This window comes from Fusarium solani (assembly GCF_023522795.1).
Source record: "Fusarium solani strain SB1 chromosome Unknown bctg00000005, whole genome shotgun sequence".
Classification (NCBI taxonomy): Eukaryota; Fungi; Ascomycota; class Sordariomycetes; order Hypocreales; family Nectriaceae; genus Fusarium; species Fusarium solani.
Window position 1 is genome coordinate 1,540,156 of NW_027072153.1, and position 21,363 is coordinate 1,561,518.

The 21,363-nt window shown below is 53.9% G+C and overlaps 7 protein-coding genes across 7 annotated transcripts; 3 read left to right on the top strand and 4 right to left on the bottom strand.

The window, feature by feature from the left end:
- Positions 1-965: 965 nt before the first annotated feature.
- On the top strand, positions 966-4,005 carry MRS44_008904 (uncharacterized protein; the record flags this gene model as incomplete). The annotated part of the gene is made up of 2 exons (XM_065621109.1): positions 966-3,227; positions 3,277-4,005. 2 exons carry the CDS (start codon positions 966-968, stop codon positions 4,003-4,005), a joined length of 2,991 nt encoding a protein of 996 aa, XP_065477181.1.
- Positions 4,006-5,149: 1,144 nt separating this feature from the next.
- Positions 5,150-6,596, top strand: MRS44_008905 (uncharacterized protein; the record flags this gene model as incomplete). Its single annotated transcript, XM_046269731.2, has 3 exons — positions 5,150-5,257; positions 5,311-5,652; positions 5,700-6,596. 3 exons carry the CDS (start codon positions 5,150-5,152, stop codon positions 6,594-6,596), a joined length of 1,347 nt encoding a protein of 448 aa, XP_046132363.2.
- Positions 6,597-6,788: 192 nt separating this feature from the next.
- Positions 6,789-8,892, bottom strand: MRS44_008906 (uncharacterized protein; the record flags this gene model as incomplete). The annotated part of the gene is made up of 5 exons (XM_046281223.2): positions 6,789-7,111; positions 7,160-7,957; positions 8,016-8,204; positions 8,257-8,794; positions 8,848-8,892. 5 exons carry the CDS (start codon positions 8,890-8,892, stop codon positions 6,789-6,791), a joined length of 1,893 nt encoding a protein of 630 aa, XP_046132364.2.
- Positions 8,893-9,732: 840 nt separating this feature from the next.
- MRS44_008907 (uncharacterized protein) lies at positions 9,733-10,180 on the bottom strand (the record flags this gene model as incomplete). Its single annotated transcript, XM_046276358.2, has 4 exons — positions 9,733-9,773; positions 9,824-9,860; positions 9,916-10,005; positions 10,058-10,180. 4 exons carry the CDS (start codon positions 10,178-10,180, stop codon positions 9,733-9,735), a joined length of 291 nt encoding a protein of 96 aa, XP_046132365.1.
- Positions 10,181-10,606: 426 nt separating this feature from the next.
- Positions 10,607-12,721, top strand: MRS44_008908 (uncharacterized protein; the record flags this gene model as incomplete). The annotated part of the gene is made up of 1 exon (XM_046276359.2): positions 10,607-12,721. One exon carries the CDS (start codon positions 10,607-10,609, stop codon positions 12,719-12,721), a length of 2,115 nt encoding a protein of 704 aa, XP_046132366.2.
- A 556-nt stretch (positions 12,722-13,277) lies between these two features.
- Positions 13,278-15,296, bottom strand: MRS44_008909 (uncharacterized protein; the record flags this gene model as incomplete). Its single annotated transcript, XM_046269732.2, has 2 exons — positions 13,278-14,627; positions 14,682-15,296. 2 exons carry the CDS (start codon positions 15,294-15,296, stop codon positions 13,278-13,280), a joined length of 1,965 nt encoding a protein of 654 aa, XP_046132367.2.
- Positions 15,297-18,276: 2,980 nt separating this feature from the next.
- Positions 18,277-21,056, bottom strand: MRS44_008910 (uncharacterized protein; the record flags this gene model as incomplete). The annotated part of the gene is made up of 2 exons (XM_046269733.2): positions 18,277-20,826; positions 20,877-21,056. 2 exons carry the CDS (start codon positions 21,054-21,056, stop codon positions 18,277-18,279), a joined length of 2,730 nt encoding a protein of 909 aa, XP_046132368.2.
- Between the last annotated feature and the right edge of the window lie 307 nt (positions 21,057-21,363).

Sequence of the window (21,363 nt, forward strand, 5' to 3'; positions counted from 1 at the left end):
GCCAAACATGTCACGTCGTCTCAGAATATCCCTTCCCGGCCTCATCATAACCGCCTCATGATGCAAAAGCTACTCTCCACCATCACCGCCACTCCCTCTTTCACTTTCACTCGCCCGTACAGACAAGCAACAAGCAAGCAGCATCACAACGTCTCCAACCCCTGTCCTCTTCCTAGTCCCATCCTCTGCCCTGTTCTCCACCCTTGTTTGCCCGCATCATCCCCACCCCGCCAACCGCCCGCCAACTCAAGGCGTGACCCCCCTGGCCCCCCGGCCTTGGTGTTGCTGCCCATCGCCTGGCTCTGCTTGGTGTTTGGCTTGTTCGGCGCCGGTTGTATGGATACCCTCACCTCTCAGCCCCAACTTTGGCATGCCAGCGCATTAGAAAAGCACCGTTGCTGTCCTGTGCTTTGATGCCCGCCGGCCCCATCCCATCACCGCTGCCACACTACATACACTCGCACTGCACTGACTTGCCTTGCACGCACGCCGCACGCGCACACACCGTCTTCTTTTTTTGTCTTGTGCAGTACGTGCGTGCCTGGGCCCCTCCCCCATCCCATCCCCATCCCAGCCCTTCCCTTCCCTTGGTCTGGCTGGTCTCTATCATGGCGTCCTCCTGTTGCTATTAGACCGAGGTCCCGCTCACACATTCAACCGTCTTGACTCTTGTTGTTTGTTATAAGTCACGCCTTGCCCTCCCTCACGCGCGATATTCACACAGACGCCCCAATCTTTTACTGTCTGGCTCGAAGCCATATACATACAAGTGTTTACCCACCCGCCTGCTGCTTGCTCTAGCATCCCAGTAAACTCTGTCACTTTAGACATTTCTGCCCTTGCTCTCTCTCATCACTCAGCCTCTTCTTGCTTGCGTCACGTCCCAAGGCCTGCTCGCTGGCTGGGCACCATCATATCCTCTTGGCTTATTAGCCGTCGTCGTCACCCAAGCACAGCCATTGACAATGACAACAACAGCTCCCGAAACCCAGCGCCGCTCCAACTGGGTCACGTCTTACGATAACGTTTACTACCGCCCGCGCCTCAGCAAGAAACCTTCTTCGCTGTCGGTTGCACGCTTCCCGGCACCGTTGATCGGTCCCCGGCGGTCTCGTCCCCAGGCCATCCACATTATTAGCTATCCCTCGGGCTACGTGCCTCGAGAGTTGCGACCAGGGAACCGGCCTGACACTCCCCCGCCGCCTCCAGCGCCTCGACGTGCGCCATCACTACAGCCCGCGCCCAGCAACTCTTTCAACGACGCCGTCCAGGTTTGTCCCAGCGGCAGCAGTATCAACACAAAAAGGAGGAGGAGCTTTAAGCCTCGTGCAGCAGCGCGTCGCAGGGATAAGCTTTTGAGTTCGCTGTCTCTAGCAGGCCCCTCTGAAGCGATTGACCCTGCCTGTTCAAATTCTTGTGCCACTTCGGGTCGTATAAGAGCCGAGCCAGCATTTGCTGCTGATCGCACGACTCGGGAAAGCGCCGACGGGATCAGTGCTGTCACTGCCACTTCCACTGCCACTTCCACCGCAACTGCCAATACTGGACGCGCAATTGCCCAGTCTTGCCAGTCGGACCTGACTTGCCAGTCTGCTATTGGAGCAGGTCCCGCTGGGGCAGGTGCGACCAGGGCCGCTTCCACCACACCCACACAGTCCCCGCCAGCATATGACGACATCCACCCCGGCTCCCCGGCACATGATTTAATCTCTACCTCCACAATCACTTCAACACCCATCAACTCGACTGACTCAAATCCGCACGGAACAATGGCTGCCGCCCGTGTCTCTAATCCGTCATTGACGGGTTCGCACAACATGAATATGAACATGGCCGTCTCTAACCCTAACCGAAGCAGCTTCATGTCTGCACGATCTTCAAAATCTGCCATCACCTCTTGCGTCGCCGAGGTCCCGAAACCCGTCGCTTCCGGCAGTGGCGTGTCATGCTCAATTCTCCTCGCCGAACAAAACATTTTCCTCTCGGGCTTCGACCACGATGGCCACGGCCATCGCGACTCCCAAGGCGGCACCGCTCTGCTTCGAGGCAGACTTCAATTGCGCGTTACGAAGAACGTCAAGATCAAGGCCGTTCAGCTTAAGCTTCTCGGTCGCGCCCGCACAGAATGGCCCGAGGGCATCCCGCCGCTGAAGCAGGACGTCTACGAGGAGGAGAGTCTGCGCACTCAGGTCCTCACATTTTTCAATGCCATGAATGACGGCTGGGAATCCGACTATGGCAACCAATGCACCTACAAACTCAAGAACGCATCGCCTAACGGCAGCTCGACGAACCTGGCCCGACCCAGCCCTTCGAGCTCGCTTTCGCCGCATCGCAATAACCTGACAGCCAAGGAGATGAAGCGCCTGTCGCTGCAGAGCGTTCAATCGCGAAGCTTTAACAAGGGCGACAGCCCAATCGCCTCGGCCACTCAGGTCAAGGGCTACAAGGTCTTTTACCCTGGTGTTTACGACTACTCGTTTGAACTTCCCATCGATCACCACCAGCTGGAAACGACCAAGCTGCAGTATGGATCCGTCAAATGGGAACTTCAAGCCACCGTTGATCGAGCCGGCGCCTTTAAACCTAACCTCCACGGCACCAAGGAGGTTTCGATTGTTCGAGTACCCGATCAACTCTCTCTCGAGATGTCAGAGCCCATCTCCATCAGCCGACAATGGGAAGATCAGCTCCACTACGACATTGTCATTTCGGGCAAGAGTTTTCCAATTGGCAGCAAAATCCCCATCGCCTTCAAGCTTACACCTCTGGCCAAGGTCCAGGTGCACAAGCTCAAGGTGTATGTGACGGAGTCAATTGAGTACTGGACTAGTGATAAGCGCGTCACTCGAAAGGATCCGGGCCGCAAGATCCTTCTCCTGGAGAAGTCTGCTGGCAAGCCTCTCGAGTCGTCTTATGCTTCCTCCGAGGTCCGAACGCTTCGTGGTGGCGAGCTCACTCCCGAGCAGAGACGACAGGCCCGCGAGGCTGCCGCCCGAAGACGAACACTGGATGCTGCTCGACGACAGACTACCGCTGCGCCACTCCCCGAACCCTCGGCTAACCTCCTTGGTGATATCGATCTGGGACTGGAGACTTTCTGGGGTTCAACTGAGATCGAGGCCAACGTCCAGATCCCGACTTGCGAGATGATGGCAAAGAACAAGGAACTGCGACTTCACCCTGACTGCAGCTGGAAGAATGTCAATGTCTTCCACTGGATCAAGGTAAGATTTATAACTGACTCTTTTCTGAAATATCTGCTGACTGTTGTAGGTTGTGATGCGCATCAGCCGCCTCGACCCTGAGGATCCCACTGGCACAAAGCGCCGGCACTTTGAGATCAGCATTGACTCGCCCTTTACGGTGCTCAACTGCCGAGCTACCCATGCCAACACGAACCTCCCAGCCTACTCAGGACCGAACTGCAATGGCGCGACGTATCAGTCCACTTGCGGGTGTCCCGACGCCTTCACCATGCCGACAGATGCTTCGCCTAACTCGTCTACGGGCACACTTCCCGGAGTCAACGCCAGCAGCGAAAACCTTCCTGCACCACCGCAGGCGGCTCATTTGGCCAATGCGGTTGGTGGTCAGCAAGAACCTCGGCCAATCCATCTCCTCCGAGTTCCAAGCTTCAACCCTCCCGCTTTCGAAGACGATGTTGCACCACCCCCCGCAGCCGAACTTGTCTCGGAGCACCCGGAACCGACCATGACGCCTCCCCCTCAGTATGATGTTGTGGTTGGAACCCCTAGCGTCGATGGTCTGGCCGATTACTTCGCCAGACTGGCTGATGCTGGTTATGACGGACCCGACGATGATTCTGAGTCGGACCCTGAGGACTCGCCCCCACGGATCCTTGACCGCACCGGGCGCGTCAATGTGGCCAACCCCCGTACCCCCGGAGGTAGGAGGATGCCAAGCCGCAGCCTGGAGATTTCTAGGCCACCAATCAATCTCGATATGTCAGCTCTCCACAACCGAGCTAGACGGGCAGTGTGAAGAGCGCTGGCCGCCTGCGTTTGGATATGATATGGAGAGCTGTGCGACGTGGCAAGAAGAGCGCGCAGCCAGCCTGCGCGTGTGCCACAACTACCACACCATAACATACACTGACGTTTACGTTGTCTACGATATTTACGTCTCTAATTCCTTTTTTTCTTTGTCAAGTATTGTATCATCAAGCATATATGTTTGCTACATCAAGCATCGGTTGGGATGTGATGTATGGGTCAACTGGTTTGGCGGCGTTTACAAAAGACGGAAGGTTGGCAAGCAAGTCATTTACCAGAGATTCCACGGAGAGCATATACCTGAATGAATGATTGGAGGGGGAATGGAATGGAACGGACAGGGTCATGATGCATTCAAGAGAGGCAACCCACGTATCGATACCACATCGTCTCCTATATTACACTATTATACATTGTCGTCCGATGAGGACTTTTGAATGAGTTTCCGGACCGTTTCTGTGATACTCTGAATGTCTCGAGTAACGAGGTCTTGAGTCCAGGTCAGCGCGTTTCAACGCCAGGTGATGCATGAACGAGGCCCGGGCAGGGGCAGGCAGCGTAATACAGAATGTATTAATATCCAACCTGTTCACGGGTCATTTACGCGGTGGGACGGGACGTGTGGACCAGCAGACGCCGTGTGGGATTGTGGATAGCGGCAGGGATATATAGGGTCCAGGGGGATGCGGTGAGAACAAAACGGAAGATGGTCATGCTTTGGTGAGAAGAGGATTATTTTGAGAGGTTCTAGACTTGGGTCTTTGTCTGATGTTGAGGCGAGCGAGTTGACTCAGACATTTCGATAACGAGTTATGAAGGGTTTTCATAAATCTGTTGTTGCAGAGACGTAGGGCTGAGGTGGCATGGATAAATGATGTCACTGTAATTGGCCAAGAGTTCTCGGGGTATGGAGTTAGTGTCGGGGCAAAGAGCCTCATTCCATTCAACTTGACAACTTCATTACTCTCTAACTATCGATGAGTTCTCGCTAATTCAAGCATCAACCCTGTCAAGCATATTCTAGTATCTTATCTGATCAATCAGCTCAACCTTCTTCAACATAAGCTATCGCCGTCGTTGAGTTACCGAGGCATTACCGAAAGTTCCGAGAAAGCCATTGACAACTCCGCATCATGGTTGTAGCCGGCGAGGCGAACAAGAAGACAACGCCGGTGAGACAGAGGAAGGCTCACCGCAAGTCTCGTCTAGGATGCAGCAACTGCAAGCTCCGTAGCGTCAAGGTCTGATCTCACTCTGACAAACCCCATGTACCGATTACTAAAAATCCTTCCAGTGTGACGAGTCAAAGCCTTCTTGCAAACGATGCGTATCCTCAGGCTTCATCTGCTCCTTTACCCAGACATCACCCTCAGCTAGTCTTCATCTAGCCCACTGCAGCGCTGGCCCTGTATTTTCAGTAGCCGCTGACCCGGCTGCGGATCGGATCCTCAAAGCTCCTTTGCCCGGGCTCAGGGTCCCGATTGCGCAGCCGACGAGGGGTGCTGTGGGGGAAATTGTCCTTGGAGATGCTGAGATGGCTGCGTTGGAGAGGTTTAGGTTGAGGACTGTTTTTACAATTGGGACGGAGAAGACTAGACATCTTTATTCTGAGAGAGCGGTTAAGCTGGCGTCTAAGGTAAGATTGATCCATATGAAGAGAGTTTCAAAGACTGACACGAGCAGCACCCGTTCCTTATCCATGCCTTTATTGCTTTTGCCCTCCTTCATGATAGTCATATCACCCCCAAACAACCCCCTTCGCACCGCACAGCCTTGGCCTTCCACTGGTACCAAGCCACGGTGCTCTTCCAGCAGCGCCTCCTAGCAGCCCACTCGACCCCCGATCTGTCATTGCTACCCAGTTCGGAGCGGGACGCAATATGGACGTCTTCCGTCCTTCTCGGCGCCTCGGCGCTCGCCCTAGTCGATGCCCAGGACGTCGAGGGCGTCTGGCCACTCAAAGTTCCCGACATCCTAGACCTCGACTGGCTAAAAATGAGCGAAGGCAAAAAGGTCGCGTGGGCTCTTGCTGACCCGACGAGAGCTGAGAGCATATTCCATGAACTCCTCCTCCACAAGGATCAAATGCCCAACGGCGCAAAGCCAATTCCCCCTGATGCTCTCCCTCCCACATTCTTCACCACGTTTAATCTCTCCCCAGCTTCATCTCCGATATCCAACCCATACCACGTCGCCGCTTCACTTCTCGCACAGCTCCTCCCACAAAAGATCAATGAAAACAGCGTGGTCCAATTCCTCGCCTTCCTAACTCAGCTAGACCCGCGGTACAAGCAGCTCCTGGAGGACAAGGACCCGAGGGCCATAGTTCTGCTTGCGTGGTGGTACGCCAAGGCGGCGGCGCACAGCTCGTGGTACATGCAGAGGAGGTCGTTGGTTGAAGGGCAGGCGATTTGCATCTACCTAGAGCGGTATTGCATGGATGTTCCAGGCATTTCAGAGCTTGTGCAGTTCCCCAAAAGAGTTTTTGGCTTCGGCTGCAAGAATGGAGGGACCATGAACTTAGGGGACGTGAGGACATTGAGAGAGGGCGGGCGGTCAAGTATGTGGATGAAGGCGTAATAGGAATTGTCAAACATGTAACGAACTAATACAGTAAAGAGAGACAAGCCTTGCAACACTTCCATGGAATACAAATGCAAACCCGAGACAATAATCCTGAACCCAAAACGCCCCCTTATCCGTCTTTCATGTCATCGTCATGGCTGTGGCCCAACATCACTTCTTCCAACGTCTCCTACAGACAACCCATCATTAGGCGCCGACGCTGACTTCAGCACTGACAGGCTCACTCTTCTTCTCATCGTTCTTATTCGACATTAACGGGTGCTCAGGGTCGTATCCGACCGACTTCACAATGCCCAAGCCCTTGGTACGGCCTTCACGGAACAAGAGTCGGTCGCCCGGTGCGAGGTACTCTGGACGTTGGACGAAGCGGAATGCGACAGTCGCGCGGTCACCAGTTCGAATGAGCTCGCGGTCAATGTCGATGATAGCACACGTCTGGGAGACAGGACCGACGTGAAGCATGGCCTGATACTTGGTCTTGATGGTTGTCGCGTGAGAGAGAATGAGCACTAACAACGTTAGAGGTTATAACACAGCGGAACAATTCAGATACTCACCCTCTGCAATGAATTCTCGGTGCACCTTGGGCGTAGGCTGACCCTCAATCTTGGGGAGCACAACCATCCCCTTTCTCACATCCTTGCGTTTGACCTTCTTGAGAGCGAAAGAGGCAGACTGACCTGCGGACGCAGCAGGGACTCTTATCCTCTTGCGCTCAATAGAACGGATAGCAGTCGGCGTGAACTGACCCAACGAGTCAGGTCCAATGAGAACATTATCTCCCTCGTGAATCACCCCAGACTTTATAATACCCGACACCACTGTACCAGTGAAAGGCACCGAGAACGTGTCATTGACATGGAACTCAAACGGCGCCTCCGAGTTATATCGTCCGTGGTGAGGCAGGATGTTCAGGAAGGTTCTGACGAGGTCGAGATTCTCTCCTGTCACGTTGGACACGAGAAACACAGGGCATATCCGTTGGCTGACGAACTGAGTCGCCGTGTTTATGCACTCCTCTCGAGTCTTGATGAAGGTCGGGATCTTGCGCGCTCCAGGACTCTTCATGATCTTGGTGATCTGGGTTATTGTCTGCTCCAGAATGTTGGGCGGGCAAATGTCGATCTTGGTGACAACCACCATGACAGGGACATTAAGAGCCAGAGCAATTCCTAGATGCTCTTTGCTCATTCCGATGAGGCCATTATTGGCTGCAACCATAAGCAGACAATAATTAGGGCTGCTCGAAAGCAGTCCGAAAACCGTAGTTCGGAGATACCTCTCGTGGCCCGCCAGATCGGTGAAAGTGATAACCTTGGCGCTTCGCTTTCCAATCTCTTCCCACGATAGCTTTCCTGTAGATGATTGTTAGGAGAGCTGCCATCAGAAATGCATCAACCATCCAATACTCACGTCCAGGGATGTCAGAGGTGACAACTTGTCCCACAGTATCGAAGCCCATGATTTCCATCCCCACTGAGCTAGTTCGACCTGTCTCAATCTCGTGCTTGTGTCGGAACAGATTTACTCGAGCCTTTCCTCGACCGTCATCAAGGTCTCCCTTAACCAACACGCCAAGCATAGAGCTCTTGCCCGCGTCGACTGCAATGTGTTAATACTGGATAGTCCCTGGCAAGCCGCCCGAGCATCTTACCATTGCCCACCACTGCTATCCGCGTCTCAATTACGTCCTCTATTGTCGCCGGTACTTGTCGAACGAGAACCTTGCCGCTGCAGCTCTTGTCTTTTATGGGTTTGTCGCCGGTACTGGGGACCTCCTTTTCACCACCAACGTTCTTGGTCAGGAGCAAGTCGCAGTCGGCACGAACGCGCTTTGCAGCTGCTTGGAGTGTCTCAAGCGCTTGATTCCATTCGTCGAGGGTCAGATCCATCGAGTCGCCATTGTTCTCATATCCAATTTCGAACACACACTCCCCAAAGCCCTCTTCTAACCGATCAGCGACTAGATCTTCCAACTGCTTCAGAGACTCTTCGTTCGATCCAAGCAGAATATCCTTCAGGGGGACTCGAGGGGCAGAGTCGGCGAGGTCGAGGTTATCAAACAGCTCGTCGAGCTCCTCGTGGTGCTCATTTCCGTCGGTGGCCGCGCCAGCTGGCCCAGTAGCGGTTCTAGCGGTCGGGTACCGGAGATTCTGCTGTTGCTCAACATACTCGGCAAAGTCGCTCAGCGCCTGGTTAATTAATAAGCATTTATCATTTCAAGCATGTAGAGGCCAGAGCGAACCGATTCGCCTTTGCGCTTCTCGTGCGCCAACGGTTTGGTTGACATGATAACGATGAGGTCATGCGATTCGTAACATCACAGGGCGAAAGGTATTCGGGTGATCATTGATTGAGCTGGAACAAGGAACTTCTTGTGGTCCAGGCCGGACGGAGTATAAGTAGTCAGAAATATGGTTTGATAATGCTGCGCCTCTTCTCGCCGTCTGACTGATGAGATCCCGTGCTGGGAAGAGTCATAGTTGAAGTTGAGTTGAAGTGTACGTGCGCGGGGAGTTACTCACAGAGCTAAGTTAAGTGGCCGGGGTCCCCACGCCTCCCGTCCCGTGGTTGCCTTATCGATAAGGAGCTCTGCTCTGCTGCTTAGCGCACAGACCCTCTGACGAAAGGTTGAGGTGGCTTTAGTGTCTCAAGCCTCATTCAAGTATCGGGGTCATTGTGAGATGGGTAGGTGCATGTCTTGCAATGTCCTCCCACGAAGGCTCCTGGGGAGGCAGGAATTCAGGAGTTGAGCGAGACGGGCAGTAGTCACTATTCAGAAGGGAATTTGTAGTCAAGGACATCAGTCGTTGCTGTTCATGATTTCTTTTTGTACTCTCAAGCTCAACCCGACTATCAAGTTGAACGGAATGAACTATTCAGGGACAATACTTCTGTGTCTGGCTCTCTCGCCTCCAGGCACAGATAGGAGTGTCATTTGAAGGGGTTGAAACATACTGCCTCGTTCCTGTGTCCTGATTTGAACAGCTTGCTCTCGGGCAGCCACGTTCCCGGCTCATGACTTTGGCCGTGGCATGGCGCAACCTGGGTGGCTGCAACACATCTCCAAGAGCTGTGTTTGCGTAATGAGAGTTCTGCGAGGCACAATTGCATCTCTTTATGTCTCCATCTAGAAAGGGACTCCTGGCGAAATGAGGACCACACTATCACCTAATCCACAGTCAGCATGCCATAGGCCATCGAGACCAAACTACACTCACCTCTCACAAAGAGCATTTCGGATTTCCGGCTAATAGTCTGAATCATTCGTCAGTACCAGCCTGCGCTGTAACAGGTTTAAAGTTGGGCATACCTTGACCTCGTCGTCCTCATCATCCTCGTCGACTGTGTAGATTGTCTCCTCAACCTCTCCCAGAACCAGGTTGCAGTGACTATCGTAAGCCTTACTTACACATTAGAGCTTGTCCTTTCAGTTTAATGGCGTATGTACTCACATGCAGCTTTCCCTTGAGTTCTCGGTCTCCTCGAAGCTTCACAAAGACGACCTCGTTGAGCAGGAGCCTGACGAGATCGAGGGGCTCCGACACATGGTGGGATTCTTCACCGACGTCGGCCATGATTTCTGTCGGATATTATCGTCTGAGTCTCGTTTGATGAGTTGAGGTGGTTTCGGAGAGACAAATCGTCCAGGGTTAACAGTTGGAGAGGCGCTTGGTCGATAGACAGGGCTATGAGCACCACCAAATCCAGTGGGAAAACACGACTGTGGAACTGGCTTGGTGGGAAAATCTTCGGGTCAACTGCTTGCATTATGCCTCAACCGGGGCGGTGATCAAGATGCACATATCCGGTGTCTCTGCATTCGCTTATCCGTCACGGCACTGGTCTGAACCTTCTCAATTGGGTTACACGGCAGCCAAAACGAAAACACCCCCTCACGAGGAGATGGTAATGTCGCATCCGATCCCTTCCTGTCGAGTGCGCCTCTTTTTCTCTTCTTTCTCACACCAGTTTCCAACGCTCATGAAGCCAATTCGAGTGCCATGCTCTGGAGACATTCCCTCCGACGAGGGCCTCGTCTCGATCGCCTCTCACAAACTCCACTCACTGCGCTACGGAATCATGACCCACCGGCAAGGTCCCTAGAGCCCGCACGACCCGCTGTTGTGGGCCGACGATGGCTAGCAACACATTCGACTTCGACCTCTGCCTCGATGTTTACAGGGAAAGTGGGCAATTGGCTGTCTGACGAGACTGGTATCGATAATCCGTCGTCTTTGGATCATCTCCTGAGGTCTATACAATGCTGCGATCATGCTCGCATTCTCCCCAACTTTTACGAATGGGTCGACAGTCTGGTAGATGCCGATGCCAACGTTGCTACCGCTGCTCTTCAGGAGCTAGCTGAGCTTCCTGTCGCGACCTTTTCGGAAATCCTACGATGGATAGATCCTGTCGCAAACAATAGCAAGCACGATGTTGCCCATGGCCTCAATATCTCTCTCGGCCATACCCAATTCACCAATCTTGGCAAACTTGTCAACGACTTTGGCGTACGAGACCATCATCGCACCCTTCTCGATGCTGCGACCATCCTGTTCGATGCCTGTCAGGAAACAGGGCGAAATCTTCTTGTCGCCGACTATGAGGTATTCATCCGCTGCGCCGGTGCTGCTGCAGATCCTGTAGCCGCAGCCGATTTCTTTGGTGCCATCGCAAAGAGCGGCCTGGAGAAGAAGCGCACCACAGCAACCTGGAACGAGTTTGTGAAGGCCCGGTTTATGATCGATCCTCTTTACTACCAATTCGATCGCTCAAGAGTCGCTGTTCTCGCCCGCCGGATGTTCAAAGAACGGAAAAGACGTTACCTTCCCCCAGGTAGTCTCAAGCGGATGGAGAAGCTAAGGTACAGCATGAACGCTCATCGTGCGCTACCTTTCAATCGCCTCCCACATCGAGTTTCCCAGGACACCCGAGCGTTGCATGGTAAAAAACAGAGCTTTCATGGTTATCGAAGGCACTGGCTGCGCTCAAAGGAGTACGGCACCCTCGTCGACGAGGAGCTCCTGTGCACAAGCATGATAGCGTTTGCAAGGGGCGGTAACCTTGCAAATCTCAGGGGAGTTGTCACTCTGAGAGGCTTCCGTCTCAAATTCACCGAGAATGAAGGCATCACGGTCGCAAGGGGAGGGAAGAATTTCCGCGAAGGCAACCCGCGAGAGCCCACCGAGAGGATACTCAGTGCCATTGTCGAGTCGTTTGGTTGCATGTCCCGCATCACCACTGCAAAGGAGCTCCTCATTCACTTCTCCAAGTGGCACAATATCAAGATCCCTCACGAAACGTGGTCCAGTCTGCTCAACTGGGCATATGTCTGCGCCTCGAAGCCGTTCCAACCTCAACGAAAACTGATGGGCGACTATGCGGCCAACGTCGTGAAACCCTTCGACATTCAGAGAATCTGGGAAACCATGACCTCTGCTCCATACAACGTGGAACCTACATTTGAAGATTACAGTGTTTACATCAAGACGCTCATCATTCAACGTAAATTCCGACCCGCACTTGATCTTATGCGAGGTTACGCTATCCCTTACTACCGTCACCTCGAGCAGCAGCACGAGGGCATTGTTTTCGATGAAGTCCTGCAGGAATTCTCACGGCCTAGTCACCGACGCATTCAGATAGAGACTCAAAAGGAGCACGTCTGGTACCACATCGCGACCTGGCTCAACAATCTCCTCAGCAGCGCCTCGGCGTGCAAGTGGCAGCGCAACGGGCACTTCATGCAGGTCGTCGTCCCAGAAATCATCGAAGAATTCAGCGAATTCTTCCACGATCAGGTGCGCTACCGCACTGCGCAGGGCCACGTGTGTATCAAGCGAGACATGTCAGTCCCCCGGTTCACCTGGTCCCGCAAGGCACGAAAGTCGCTACCCCAAGATAGGGGTGGTCCGGAGGTGAAAGCCATGGAGAAACAGGGCAAGTTAAACCTAGACGATCCGAATTTCAAGTGGCCACGGGTCCCGACGATGAAGGTGGTTGAGTGGAAGCGCACGCCGGTAGCCAGAGTCCGGGCCATGGGACCGGCGCCTGAGTCAACCGATGTGAATGCCAGGGGGTGGTGGGATAAGCTAGAGAGAGAGCTTATGACGTAGATAACTAGAGGTTTGTCCTTGATACAGCATCTAGAGACAGTCATCATTTGGTTACGCTTTGCATCACACAAGACTCGTTCATAGCTAGCCAGCGGTTCAGATTTGTGTAGATATCGATTCTTTACCAAATTCAGTACAAGACAAGATTCATCAAGTCTAAACACACATGACCAACTTCCAAATTCATCAAGCTCACAGCTGGTCCCCATCATATCAAACACAAATTCCAGCCTCCAGATTCATCTCATCTCGGGTATCTATCTCTCGCCATGTTCATACTTCATACATAGCCACCAGCAATCTCGCCGGCTAGATCATCTCAGTCGTGATATACCGTACATGAAACAAATCCTATACAAACACGCATAAAAGACAAAAGCCTTCCCAATTTTCCTTCCTTGTTCCGTGTTCTGTATTCCATATCCAGTTTCCCTTGACACATTTTCCCGCCGATGAAATACATGACAGATTGATTCGTAAAGAAGTCAAAACAAAGGAAAGAAAGGAGTCTACAAGCGATGGTTGTTTACAACGGAACCAGTCCGTCATAGGGCAATCAAGATGCTGCTTCAGCGAGAACGCTCAACAGACTCACCGCCGCGCCGCCGATGCCCACGGCGCCTAGGGCTTCTCCCCACTTCTTCCTCCCCTGAGGCCGCTCATCTCTCCTCGAGCTCTTTCTGTCTCTCTCCCGGTGGTACCTCCTCCCGTTACTGTCGTAGTAGTCGCCGTGCCTATCACTGCGGGAGTATCTATCTCCAGCATCGGAGTGTCTCCTCGAACGTCGTGATGATCGAGATGGGCTGTGACGTCGTCGCTCTCGGCGGTGGTCACGCTCGCGGTCTCGTTCGTCCCTGAGGGAACGCGGGCTACGACCGTCTACCTCGTGCGGCTCAGGGTCGAAGCGCACATGGTTTTCGTTCTTGTTCTTGAGGATTGGCTTGGGAAGGGTTGTGCTCGACGGAGACGTCTTGCTCCTGCTAGGAGGGTTCACGATGAAGGGGTAACTCTTTGTACCCTTGTCAGACGCTCTATCGTCATCATCGTCCGAAATGTCACTTTCATCAAAGAGATCGCTGTCGCTATCGTCATCTTCGCGGCTGCTCTTTGAGTCTCTGCGGTCCTGGTGGTGGTCATGCCTATAACGCCGGGGGTCGCGCATAGCACGGCTGGCTCGACATCGAGCACTCTCTCGGGCGAATTCAGCAATCTTTTCGCGAGGAAGGCGACCAAGGATAGCAACGTATTCAGGGCGAGCTTCATATCGCACACCCGCCCGTTCCAAGACTTCGGGGCTAACAAGAGTCCTTCTAATCTTGGTCCACTGGGCCTCAGGGGGAATTTCGTTGCCCCAACGGTCAGGAGCCAGACGAGGAGCACTGCTCCTTGGGCTGCTACCATAGGTTGGGCCTCCGTTCATGTGAGGGGGCATAGGGGGCATCGATCGTGGAGATGTCCCAAAGTGGTATGAAGTTGGTGAACTAGACAGCTCAGGAACATCTGGCAGAGAGCCAGCGCTGTTGGACGGCAGATATCTCTGTCCCTGTCCAGGAGACAAGCTGTACTGCTGGCCAGGCTGAACATTCAGACTGGCCATGCGAGAATTGAGGCTATCCATGCTGATGATGTCCCGAGTCGAGACGAGGGCTGTAGAAAAGTCGGACTCGTTGTCGTCAGAATCCTTGGGAGATGATGAGATGTGATCTCTGGTAGTGTCGCTATTCGATCTACGCCGTCCACTAATAATGACAGGTGGGTAGTCGACGTAGCTGTTGCCGTCCAGTTCCTTGGGAGAGCTCGGCTGATACTTGGCCTCCTGCTCGAGAAGACCTCTGACGGTGGGGCAGTTACCGCCGTACTGGTCCTGGGCAGACTCGAGCTCTCGGATGTAGGCTCGAAGGACGTCCTAGCGTGGCGTTAGTGACCTACACTCAAGGTGACCCAGCAGATGAACACTGACCTTGTGTTTTCGTAGCACTTGGGGAGAGAACCCCTCCTTCTCGAGCTCTTCTTTGAACTCGCGCCACAAATCGTCGTCGTCTTCAGTGAAGCTATTCTCACTGCGGTTCCGAAAAAGTTTGTTCGCAATCTCGTCAATCTTGTCCTTAATACCCTCGAAACCCTCCTGGCTTCCGTCAACAACCCTGGCCGGCCTATTCTCGGCATGTAGCTGCACAGCATCAAGGAACATCTCCACGCGTGTCTTGTCGCCGACGAGTTTTGACTTCATAATAGCAAGTCTATCGTCCCTCAGACGCTCCTCCTCGGGCATAGCAGCTCGTCCATCGCCATACTTGTCGAGCAGGCTCTCGAGCTGAGCGAGGGTAAAGTCGCAGTCCTCTACAAGAGGTGAGAGCTGGCGCGCGTAGAGAGAAGACGATGACGCATGAGGGTTGTTGAGGAGGGAGTCCTGGTCACCAGCTTCGGTGCGCAGGTGTCGCAGGGCCAGGTGGAGGTTGCGGACGGCGTTAGCGACGTCGCTGAAGGGCAGACCGGATTGCTTGGCGCGAAGGTAGAGGGAGCGGGCGATGGCATCGACAGTGTCGATGTGCTGGACGGTTGAGCCGCCGCTCATAGCTGGTGATTTGGATGCTCAGATGAGCTCGATCGCTGAAGGCGGAGCTATCTAGAAGAATATGAGAGGATGGAGCTATGTAGCTGAAGCAGTCAATATGGTATTGCCCAAGATTGGTTGTCTATCCAAGCTTGGTGGAAGCAATGTGGTGTTTTTAAGAGCGAGGTAGTCTTGGTGTAAGTAGCTGAAGAGCAGGTAGGTATTAGTGGTCGAATCCTGAAGGAGCGGATGTTTCTCTGGGAGGTTGGGATCTAAGAACTGGGATGCCAAGGGGTAGATATCCCAGGATGATAGCTGTCAAGTCGGGCAGTGAGGAATGGGGTCGGGCGGGAAGAAGGGTCAAAGATGGCACTCATCAGGCTCTTGAAGGGTGGTGGTGGTGGGGAGTCACAGAAGACGTAGGTAGGGGCGGTACGTACTGGATTGTAGGCACGAGGGAGAGGCGTAGGAGCAATAGGGATCTATCACTTGATTTGTGGGTGTGCAGGCGTGTCTCTGGTGGTTGGTAGGAGATGATTTGTCGCGGAGGTGGTGGTGGTGGTGAGGGAGGGATCATGAAGGAGGGTGGGCGTGCCATGGATCAAAGGGATATCGGAATAACATCAAGTCAGTCCCGTCCCGTTTCGTCGGTTTGTCCCTCGGCGCAGGTACTCGAGATGATCTCACTCAATGACTCGAATTGCGTCGCTTCACCCGGTAATACCACGTCTCGACGGTGCAAAATCCAAGTGTCCGTTCGTGTTGATCCAGTCCAAGACGAGACCCTGGTCGAGGTACTATATCCGGGGGGAAGGTACGGAGTACAGAGACAGTACCTGCCGTCTTGGAGGGCCGGTGACGTAGGTAGCCGCCCCGTCTTGTAAACAGCCTTACATCATGGCTTCTACAAGGCTGACCTCGTTCTGAAACGGAGGCAATTTAGCAAGAAAGCCACATAAACCCAGCCTCTGCTAATCTGGCAGCCATCTTGTCTCCTACATCGGCGTGATCTCTCTTCCCTCATTTCCGCGATCGGTTCTGTAGAGGAGAACCGTTTCTCTTTCTTCTCTCTGTCTGTCCCTGTGAACGTGCTGCGCCACCCGCTCGACAACGGGGCGTTGGCGTGGGGCATCTGAGCACGCTAAGCTAGCGGTCGTGCTAGGGGAGACCCAGGAGTTCTTGGTTGTCGGGTCCAGGACCCAAGACCAACCAACATGGAAGACATGACGATCACCGAAAGCAAGACTCAGGATTTTCTGTCCTCTGGTCCAGGGCCATGGTCTCTCTCCCTGCTCGTCTGGTTCTTACCCGGACACAAGGGCCGAAAATAGAGCATACCTGAAGATGATCAACGGTTTCATCTCGCACGGCTCCTGTCCATCATTTCATCACCAATTGCTGGCACCAACGTCACAGCCAGCCAGGGCAATGGCTGGATCAAAGGAACCAGGCTGTGTGTTCTCCTACTCTTGGCTTCATCGGTAGAGTCCGACTGTCAGACACTAATTTGTCATCCACATCTTCTAGAAAACTGGTTCGCCATCTTCGGACCCCCCCATAAACTTTGCCTCCCTACTGTCCTCGTGAGAGTAACGTCCCCCCAGGATACCCACTCCCCATCTCACATTCTTCTCCACCAACAAACCACCAAGGCCCGATCTGCCATATGCAGGGAATTTCGTGTTTGCTGGCTCCTGCATCCTGCAGTCTGACTCCCCCCATCCCTCCACTCGTCGTCAGCCATTCCTTGAAACACGTCCCCCGGCTTGCTGCAGACGCAGACTTCCCGAGCCTCTTGCTTCTTACGGGACGGGGAGCTCGGCTTCGCGTATTTGAATCTGTAGCTAGGGATTCCCGCAGATGGACATACCAGGCAGTGCTTGTTTAATGGGGGATAATACGGGGCTGAGATGAGCAACATCACGTCTTGTTTTTAGCAGGCAGCCATCTGAAAGTGACATCTTTTACTTTGTTTTGATGACCCTTGGCTGCTTGTGCCGCTTTCCGTGGTCATGCCTTTGCACTTTGATCGAAGCTCTGCTGCACTTGAAGCCATTGGGCTCCGATGGCAATGATAGTGACTCACCCAACTGCGAATGGATGCGAGATCCAGTACGTTACACATGCCATCCACCACAACCCAAACTCAATGACTAGACTAGTCCTGCAATGGTGCTGCACGTAAACCAGAGACACAGGGCTGACAGGTAGGCAGACGCCATCGTCATCCATCGTCCACACACGCAACGCTTCAGGGTAGCCCAACAGCTGCACAACATGTCCCGCCTCTTTTCGTGTTTCACCTCGCAACTCCTGAAAAGAGCAATTATTAGTTCAATGCCTGAAATGTGCATTCTCTGCCTCATGCACGACTGAGCACTTTTGGTCACGGTGAGAACCAGTTTCGGTGAAATGGGTTGCACAGAGCCACTACCGTGTGACGTGAGAATCAAACATGCCGTCTTTTCTTTTGATACGCCTCTTTCTCCCAAAATGCATCTACATGCCCCAACCTTTGAAATACTAGCTTCATCTTCAATCAACACAACACAACGCACAAAGAGAACAGCCATATTCCTGGCAGATAACCCAAGTCCCCTCGACATGTGATCCATTCGAATCTAGGTTCCAGTGTCAATTCCGCACCCCTCATCTGCCCTGCGCCGTGTGTAGCCGATCTCCTTTGTCTTGCCACGGCCCGCGTCCTCGCCTCCTTTTCACCACGGTCCCTGGGCGTAGTCTAGTCTCGCCTCTCCTCTTCCAATCCGCTCACCGAATGGTCTCTCCGCGATAAGCCAAGGCCGAGGCTAGTCCCGTCGATGTCAAGGATGTCCGCTGCAGCTTTTCAGCCGCATGCCATGTGGCTTCCGTGGTGTCGCTGGCCGCTGTCGCTGCAACGTGCTCCCAGGATCAAACGGTAGCCTCCGTAGTGCCATCTCCTTTGTCTGCCTTAAAAGTAAGCCTTCGTTGCTCCGGGCCCAACCCCCCTTGACCACACGGCTTAGATCGTCAGCTTCTCTAGCGAGTATGCCTCCACCTTCTGGCTGATCAGGTGGCCCGTCTCTCGCATGCTGCGCTGCACCACCTCGCCGCCCGACACCACCTTGTCCTTGGTAGGGAGCTGCTTCGTCTTGAGCCCCAGTGGCAGCAGTCGAGACTCCCGGCCCTCAAGGTGCATCGGGATCGGCTTGTTTGCGTTCCACGTCTGTCGGGCTGCACCACTCTTCTGTGCCGCCAGCCCGAATCGGACTGCCTCGCCAACAACACCGTTCAGATACACTGCCTCCTCTAGACCCTCGAGCGCCGCAGTAACCTCAAGCTTCAGCGCCGTCAACAAGTCGCCGGTCTCGGACTTATCGGTTGAGATGGCGTCGTTCAGCAGCCATCCTCCGGCGCCGACGGCATCGAGGCATCGACCGAGGAGATCCGAGATCAATGTGATCACACCGTCCGGAGGCGGGTCGTTACCCTCGGAATCAAAGCTGGTTGGGTCGATATACAGCGATGTCCACGCCCCTCGGACAAGTTCCACCCTGAGTGTGTAGATGAGTGATAGGATCTCCTCCGTCTTGAACGTTGCCCGCAGAGCCTTCACAGTCGTGATTGCCGGGAGCCGCCAAAGCTTGGCAAAGGCTAATGTGAGTCCCCGTGAGCGACTACTGCTGTCGTCTCCGAGGTAGTATTCCGTAATCGCAATGTCCCGCTCCAGGTCGTCGAGGTCCATCTCGTAGTTCTCGGCACCATCATGTGCTTCATTCTTCAAGAGCTTAGCCCCGACCGGCTTCTTAGGGTCGGGGATCAGATCCAGATTCAGCATGAGGGCTCGGATGGCTACGAGAAGCTCCAGCTCGCCAAGTTGTGTGGCCTGGAGATAGTTCAGGACGAGCGTCATTGACGGGTCGGCGTCGGCCAAGCTCGAAAGCACGTCGTTGGCGAGATTCTTGCTATCCAATGCCTCCGCGTCGAACTCATCTCGGAATGCTGCCTTCAAGTTCGAGAGAGTCAGGTGCCCGGCAACGACCAGGTAGGACGTGACGTTACTGTCAGGCAGGTTGAGGCGTAGCTTTGGCCGAGGTTCCTCGTCTGTAGTCATGGTGATAGAGAAGCATCGTCCAATCGCGTAAAGCACCCAACGACGGTCGACCACAGCATATGACGATGGCCCTGAGAGCCATTCCCACTCCGGTACTTCCTGCGAGTCTTTGTCCTCCTGTCCGTTGACCGCCTTGCCGTCGCCATTAGGAACAGATCGAACACCCATACGGAATTGTTTGCGCAACAGGGTTTCCCATCCACTGAGATCGTCCTTTGCGAGAAGTCCATCTGCTGTGTCGAGCTCAGCGTGCAGCTTGGCCAAATACTCCTCCGTCATCGTTCCAGGAACCTGCTTGGAGAACTCGAGAGCCAACTTCTCGGACTTTGCCCTCTTCGCGGTGATATCGACGGTAGTTCCTCGACCGATGGAGTCAATCAAGAGGCCCTGTTTCCGTCGCTTCCCGTGGCTCTTAGGCGGTTCGACTTGGATAGAGACAAGGACATTGTCTACCAGGGCGACAACAAGATCTTGGCTTCGCAGATAGCTGATCAACTGACATATCTTGGGCTTTTGGCACTCAGCGGGGAGTTCAGACAGATCAAGGGGCGCATTCGCATGGATCGAGCGGTATTGGTGGTTGTAGAGGCCAATGGATTCAAGTGAGCATGACAGAACGAAGGGCCGGGACAGGCGAGAAAAGGACACCGCGTTCTCCATGTGCACCGTAGACTTGAGTTTTGGGACGGGTGTGGTGAGGTCGTAGACTTTGAGAGACCCTTGCTGCAACTGCAGCAGGAGGGCAGCTTGGATGTCAACTTGGTAGGTGGATGACTCGGCACCCTGAGTCGTGGGAGCACCAATAGGGGCAATTTCAAGGGGCGCCAATTTCTGAATGTCAGATGAAGCAGAAGAAACTCCCGAAGCAGCAGCCAGGATAACCGAGTGTCGGCTCTCCTGACCTTGGCTGACAGACTTCGACACCAGCGCAATCAGCTCAGGCTCAGAGACGGGAGTTTTGGGCAGAGCACTGAAGATCTCTGGCTTGTCCTTGAAAATACCCTCGCTGAACTCGGCCAGGGTTCCTGAGGTCACATGTTCCACTTCGAAACCCTCGATCTGTGTTGCGACAACGTCCTGAACAGCGGACTTGGACGAAGCTGTCCATTGAACCGCGAGAGTCTCCCCTGAAAGTGAAGCAAATTCTCCATTCTGGCAGACCGCGATGATATCCCCCACATTTGAAGTTTCTGATGCATTCGAGGAACAGGTTATGTATCGGATGGGCGAGACTTTGAGGATCTGAGAAGCGGTCGAGGTGGAGGTTGTCTTGCCGTCCTGGTGCACAACATCCTTGAAGAGAGAGATCTTCTGGCCTGTCGAATCCCGAGTAGAGATATAGGTATATCTAGAAACATCGCTGCTGCCAGCGCGCCGAATTCTAATCGAGTAAGGGGGGCAGGTGAAAGATTCTTGCGGCGGGATGGGATACGAGGTGATCAGCCTTGACGCAGGGACCTGTTTGCGATTAGCATCATTTTTCAGTATATCTTGACCACAAGACTTACATCGTAGATGCTCGCAGTCTCTCCATCCACGCCGACAACCAGCTCCGTCCTCTTCCTCTTCTTTTGGCCGTCGCGCAAGCCGTAGACCTCTCGCGCGACAATGCGGCCTTCAGTATGATCGAGAGGCCGAGGCAGAGCCGCCAGCACATAAGGCTTGTGAATTCTGTATTCAGAAGCCATGGCGATTTCGGTATCGTGAGGAGCCAAAGATACCGCTGGCCTTGGGAATTGCAATTCTTGACAAAAGTCTGGTGCTGTCGCCTGCACTTTTCTTCGAACGGCCGACAGGTGAAGCTCTCAAAAAAAAAGTTGGGAGCGGGCCGACCCAAAGTCCGATTAGTGGGGCCTCTTTGGTCTGGGTGGTGGGGTCGTACCTGCCACCTGCAGAATCCCTGACGTATTGGAGGTACGTACCGGGTCGTTCTCGCGGAGCGCGTCAAATCGACGCGTCGGAGCTCAACCACTTTAACGCGACCCTTGACCGTGC